General features: G+C 38.8%; 1 protein-coding gene and 1 non-coding gene across 2 annotated transcripts; one reads left to right on the top strand and one right to left on the bottom strand.

Annotated features, from left to right (window-relative positions):
• Nucleotides 1–1,298: 1,298 nt before the first annotated feature.
• Nucleotides 1,299–2,917, bottom strand: LOC112505870. Its single transcript, XM_025109917.1, has 2 exons — nucleotides 1,834–2,917; nucleotides 1,299–1,735 (listed from the first exon to the last, which is right to left on the bottom strand). The coding sequence occupies exons 1-2, from the start codon at nucleotides 2,915–2,917 to the stop codon at nucleotides 1,299–1,301; spliced, it is 1,521 nt and encodes a 506-aa protein (XP_024965685.1).
• Nucleotides 2,388–2,494, top strand: LOC112503344. The gene has a single exon (XR_003067939.1). It is a non-coding gene; the product is annotated as a small nucleolar RNA R71 (small nucleolar RNA).
• Nucleotides 2,918–6,821: the final 3,904 nt, after the last annotated feature.

Genomic DNA, 6,821 nt, shown 5'->3' with positions numbered 1-6,821 from the left:
GCAATGCAGGAGCATCCCACATCGGTGAGGCTAGGGGGATTCGGCTTCCTTATAAGAAAGTGGGAGTCTTACTCCTACCAGTGACGCGTTTTAAAACCGTGAGGGGTTGGTCAAACCCAAAGCGGGCAATATCACGTGGGCGGTTCCCTAGATCGGTCCAACACCCTCCCATTGACCTTTTATAATTTTTTTTTGCAAAATACCCACTTATCAATAAGACTTGTCCTTACCCAATGATTTGACCCATAAACCCTCTTTTCACATTCTCCCATGTTTACATAAGGTGATCTCACATGTCCTTTTCTTAAAAACTCCAATGTCCAGCCATTTTCCATTTATCAAGAGAAAAGAGTATTGGTTGACACAAGAAATAAAATGTTGCAGATTTTCCTTCAAAAATCGGATGACCAAGACAATAGGCACAAACTTCTCACTGTCTATTCAAAAGTATCAGATATTCCTTTATTTTTTTTCTTTTTCTCCAATCTTTCTCTATGGATGGTGGTTGGACAACTCTATCCTTAAAGTCAAGTTGCTCAAATGCCGCTAAATCTTCCAAATCTCCCAACTCAACATTTTCTTTCAATATGTCCTCAAGATTTTCTCCAATGTTATTTGTGAGGAATGTCAATTAAACTTATCTCTAAATCTTCACCTAAAGCAGATATGACTGAACAATCGCCTACCTCTCCATGAAACTTAAGGGAATTAAACACATTAAATTTCACTTCCTGATCACTAACTCTCATGGTCAACTCCCCCTTTTGTACATCAATTAATGTTTTCCCGGTTGCAAGAAAAGGTCGTCCTAAGATGATTGGGACATTCTTGTCAGCKTCRTAGTCCAAAACTAGAAAATCGGCCAGAAAAATAAATTTATCAACTTGGACCCAAATATCCTCTATTTTACCCTTAGGATATGCAATGGACCTATCTGCCAATTGTAAAGTCACGGTCGTCAGACGGACTTCACCTATTCCTAACTTGTTAAAAACTGACAATGACATAAGATTAATGCTTGCCCCCAAATCACATAGGGCATGACCTACTTCTTTTCCTCCTATAGAACATGGGATGGTACAACTTCCCGGGTCTTTTAACTTGGGAGAAATTTTACAAGTAAGGAGTGTGCTATATTCTTTGGTTAAAGCAACCTTTTCAAATTCATTCAACCTTCTCTTTTTATGTAGAATATCTTTCAAAAATTTAACATAACTTGGCATTTGCTCGAGAGCTTCTACCAATGGTATGTTAATGTGGAGTTGTTTAAAGATGTCCAAAAACTTCTTAAACTTCTCCTATACATTTTTGTTTTTCATTCTTTCTGGAAAAGGTAAGTTCTTCAAATCTGGAGCTGATTGAATGGATCTGTTTGGTTTGGAAGTTCTATCAGAGAGCTGCACATTGCTGGAAGTTGAAGCAGGGACTGTTTTCTGGACAGAAACAGATTTTTGAGTTTCTTCATTGGGAGGACTCAAAATTGGAAAATTTGGCATATCAAAAGCATGTGAAACCTTGTTTTGATGTGTCGATTTTTCGACGGTTTCACTTGTGTCATTATTGACTTTTGAACTCTCCTCACTCAACACGGTCACGACTTTGATATGTTCTTTACCCTTAGGGGTTTCCGTGTCACTAGGCAAAGTTCCTAAAGATCTATCCTTGAGATCGGCGGCAAATTGGCCGAGTTGGGTTTCGAATCTCTTTAACGTTGCATTGGTTTGGTTTATAAAACCTTTAAGTAATGATTCGAGTGAACCATTACCGTCCGATGCATTTTGTCTAGGCATGTGTGAGTGTGAGGATTGTTCATTTTGGTAATTGTGGAAACACCTTGCCCATATCCCGAGGGATTTTGTGGCCGATTTTGGACTTGAGTAACCCCGGGGGGTTGAAGTCCAGAATTTCCGATCCAAGAAAAATTGGGGTGATTCCTCCAATTTGAATTGTATGCGGGAGAAAATGGGCTATTTCTAACATGACTCCCAACATAATTCATCGAGACGGGATTTCCGTAGCAATATTCATAAGAATGGCTCTCACCACAAAAGACACAAGATTCAGTCATAGGTGGGTTGGACATCATGGATTGAACTTGATTAATCTCTCCATTCAAACGTAAATTATTTTTAATCAAATTAGTTAAAGCTACAATTTGAGCATTTAAAGCAGAAATGATATCAATTTCATGGATGCCTAAAGCAGATTTAGAAACAACAGCACGAGGATTTGACCATTCAGTATTATTATTAGAAATTCGTTCCAAAATGTCGTGTCCTTCATTGTAAGTCTTAGCTGTGAACGCTCCACCGGCCGTTGCGTTAAGAATAGTTTTAGCGGAATTGGAGAGACCATTATAAAATGTCTCCAATTGAATGCAATGAGGGACTCCGTGGTGAGGACATTTCCGTAGAAGGTCCTTAAATCTCTCCCATGCATCCGAAACCGCTTCATCTTCTTCTTGGCGAATTGTCATAATATCATTTCTAATTTTTACATTCCTCGTCGGAGGGAAGTATTTTTTCAGAAAATTTTCCGCCAAATCATTCCAAGTTAGGATCGAGTTTGGTGGTTGAGAATTTAGCCATGCTCTAGCTCTATCATTCAATGTATAAAGGAAAAACATCAAGAGTAAGGCTTCTTGTGTGACTCCGGGTATTTTAAAATGATCCATCATTTCTATAAAAGATTTTAAATGAGAGTGCGGATCTTCCGACGATAATCCCCCAAACTGACCCATTGCGAAAATCATTTGGAACATTACCGGTTTTGGTTCAAATGTTGTTGCTGTCATTTTGGGCCTACCTATTCCCTCTGCCAACTGACCGAATTCGGGAGTTGCGTAGTCCCGTATGCCTTTATTTTTATCATCGGCAATATTAACCGTGGCCTCCCGTGGAAGTGGATTATCCCCCATGGTACGGTTACGATTATTTCTACCTCTTCTACGTCTTCTAATGGTTCTTTCTAATTCAAGATCAAGAGGTAAAAGTTCACCATATTGTAGCCTTGGCATACAACATGGAAAGTACGAGTGAAACAAAAGAACAAGGCTCAAATGAAAAATCAATATCTCAGGATAAAAATCGCGTTACCTTCCCTGGAAGCAGCGCCAAAAACTTGACAGACTAGGATCGTTCGTGTTCACCTAGTGGGCAGTATGTCCTCACAGTGGTGGTGCAAGTGCACGCCGACAATATGATCGCTTGTGTAACGCCTGTATTTTTTTTTATGAATTATATTTGGATGTTAGGAGTTTAGACTCTTCCTTTATTTATTTATGTACTTCTAATTTAAAGAAAAGGGGATTTCATTAGAATAATCTTTGGATTTGAAAAGTTATACAAACTGTTTTTTTTTTCTTGAAAGGGGGGGGGGGTATTACCCTCTACCTTTTAATCTTAACCTCTAGACTTTCCCCTTCCTAGGAGATTTTCCCCTCTGGACCTTGAGTCCTTACCTGCGGGTGTTGTTTTTAGTAGGGAGTGGAGCTTAGATTTCTGCACAGGGATGTTAGAAAGAGGAGAGGAAGAAAAAAGAAAAGAAAAGAAAGAGAAATCAAAGGGGAGAAGGGAACCTCATGAAGATAGAAGACATCAGCGGTTCCTGTTTGAGTGGGAGAGGGAGGTGTGGTGAACCCCCATCTAAATCTAGCCCTTGAAAGATCCAACAGCGCCTGGAGTCGAGTCGTTTAGTGTCAGCCACGTCTATTCTTCTGTTGTCTCACCAAAATAGCAAGCTGCTGTGTTGCTTTTCCTTGTTGCGCCCAAGACAGCAAGCTGTTGTGTTTGCTCTTCTTTGCCGCACCCAAAACTGCTCGCAGCCTACCATGCTGTTTCTGTCGACTGTTTCACCAAACAAACAGCAGCCGCAGCAGCACCATGTAAGAGGCTCTATTGCCTTGCTCCATCACTCCCTTTCGCCTAGCAACAACCACAGCAGCAGCGGCAAGCAACAGGTAACGAAACAGCACCCTTAGCTGCTGTTTGCGCGAAGGAAATGGACCGATTCGAAGCAGCTTTCGCTGCTGTTTGATGCGCGCACATCAGGTAGGAAAAAAAACAGCAGCAAGCTACTGTTTGGCGAAGTTAGCAGGCTAATTAGAAGCAGCAGTAAGCTGCTGTTTGTCGTAGTTAAGTACCTATTTTGACCAGGCTCGAAAGTCGTTGTGTCGCGCCCAGGGCAATCTGCGCCTCCTTTTTCCCCTTCTGTCTTATTGGCTGCTGCCCGTTTCGTGTTGAGGTGTTGCTCTTACGAGCTAAGATCTCCTTCCGTCTACCGGTGAATTCCTAGAAATTGGGATTCCTCCTAAATCCTTCCGGTGAGTACATCTTAACCTTTTACATGGAACTATATGCTATTGTAATGATGCACTATACTTATCCTATGCCTTAATTTTCTGCACTTACCCACTTAGATGTAATGAATAGTTTTGGGTCAATAGGATGAACTTGGGTGATCTCGTTATTAAAGAAAAATTGAGTTGGGTAAATGGTTTTGATCATTTGGTAGAATACCCATTTCACTAAGTGTTGTTGGCCATTGAATTCCAATAACCTTACACTTGTAGTTTGGGGTTCTTTATTTGCGAGCGGGAAACATTTTGCTTGAATTAGGACACAAACGAAGTTTTACGGATAAATAAATGCTATTATGCCTATGACACCCTATTCAAGTATGCCACTAGAATGTAATAGGCCTAAAGGCATGAAGAATCATTCCATTGTATTTTGCATGAAGGATGGTGTAAGTTGGAGTTAGACATTGTGATTATTATGTAAATTCCAAACCACCTTCTTACTCCCACTCGAAAATAGGCATTGTGATTATTATGTAATTTTCGAGGTAAAGAGCTTAAGATCGCGACCGACTTCATGACTGGTTAGGTTGATGTCAAAGGCATTAAAATTGGAAGTGATGCTCTCTAACGTTGACTTATGACTTACTTTGTGTTCGTCATAACTAACGGTAAATCGGGTCTCCCCCATCATCTTCATATGTGTAACCCCCTCAATTATTTAGAGTTCAATGCTATCTTTGTTCCATTTAATACTTTCGTCATGCATTTATATATGCCCATTTATATATCGGTTTATTGGCCTTTTGTTATCCTAGGTGGACTCACTAGGCGTAAGCCTAACACTCTCTCTCTTGAAATGACTTGTTGGTCAGGTTCTTTAAGCGGCATGACTAAACCGGGTTGAAGGGAGCGTAGTCTCGAAGAAGGCTTTTTTTTTGTGTAGCTAAAGCTTTTGACGTTTTGGAGCGTTGCAATATTCGATGATCCGACATTTTTGTTGGAGACGATAGAAACACCCGTCCTTAATCTAGGCATAGGATTGTTTAAATTAATAGGTTGTTATTTATCGCCTCTTTAATTGTTTTGTAAACGCTGTACCCTTTCCCTATGTTGGACAATTCATATTATACTCTAGTTTCCACTTTGTTTTTTTTTTGGGTTCATCTTATCTCTTCATTTTTGCTTTTTTTAGGGTGTTACAGCTTGCAAGTAATAAAGTGGTACAAAGTACCGAGATCGTTCCCACAGAGAAGGTACTACTGAGATTCAGAGATTTTTCATGAACTTTTTGCACGAGTTTCGAGATGTAAAATAAAGTTGGATTTTTGTTTATAAAAAGACCGAAATAAGACCGACAAGCGAAATAACGAAATAAACTTCTAATATTAAATGAATGGGCATGGGTGAAAGTGCTGCTTAAGATAAAATTAACAATAAAATGGTTAGACTTTTACGAGTTGTTTATAAAAACTCAAATCTCTCGAAAGTGAACTTTTATAACCGGGCCTCGTAAAATTCCATAAGGTTTTTACGTTTACCACTTCGAAACTTGCCGATCTAACTAAAAAGTAAAAGGAATGCGATTCTTACCCAAATCTCTTTGTGATAAAAAAACTATTGCTTAACCCCTAGCTAGATACATACAAAATTTGCGTCTCCACGTGGGCAGTGCTGTTAGAAAAATACAGGTTTTTGGAATAATACTTCTTCCTTTGTGTTTCATCATCTTTTTAAAACTTTTTGGAATAAAATGATAATAACAAGAAAATTGGGTATTTAATAATAACAAAAATGGTGGAAATAAATAGGAAATAACTCTTAAAAATAAGAGTTATCACACTCCCAAACTTAAGATATTACTTGTCCTCAAATAATCAAAATAAACGGAATATAAACAAAGAGGAACAAGAAATCATAACTTACGGAGGGGCGTTGAAGTCTCGTCGGCTTAAATGTTGTGCAACTTCCCTTCTTTGATCTTCGAGGTGCAAAAATTAATCGGTGAGACTTTTATCGGGTTAGTGTTTTTGGCTAAAAAGTTTCCCCAAACTTGTCTTAGAATGACAACAATTGCTTTGAATGATTTCGACTTTTCGCATCTTTTTGTTGTGTCTTTGACACTTTCAAGAAACCCAAGAAGTGATATTAACTTTCCGAAGACATTTGGTACTTCAAGAATTTTTTCTCAACACTTTGGCATACAACCTCCCCCAAACTTAAACCGAACAATTTTTTCGCATTGGAGTAATGGGTTTAAAGTGTTCGGTTTGGTAACAATGGATAGTGTTTGGGCCAAAAATGAAAGATGGCCCACGTCTTTTTAATTTTTGCAACCCAAAGATTTCGACAAGGAAATCGCACCTGAAAATGAAGAATAAGCCAACGATATACCAATAAATTATCAATGCCCAATAAGAAACAAAAGTAAGTTAGAGTAGCAATTTATCAAAAGACCTTCCGTAAAGAATTCTTCCAATAATTCCAAGCAAATATCAACGACCGCCATATATGAACACAAAAG

This window comes from Cynara cardunculus, assembly GCF_001531365.2.
Source record: "Cynara cardunculus var. scolymus isolate 2C chromosome LG 1, CcrdV1, whole genome shotgun sequence".
In the NCBI taxonomy this organism is placed as follows: Eukaryota; Viridiplantae; Streptophyta; class Magnoliopsida; order Asterales; family Asteraceae; genus Cynara; species Cynara cardunculus.
This window is presented reverse-complemented; position numbering and strand designations above follow the sequence as displayed.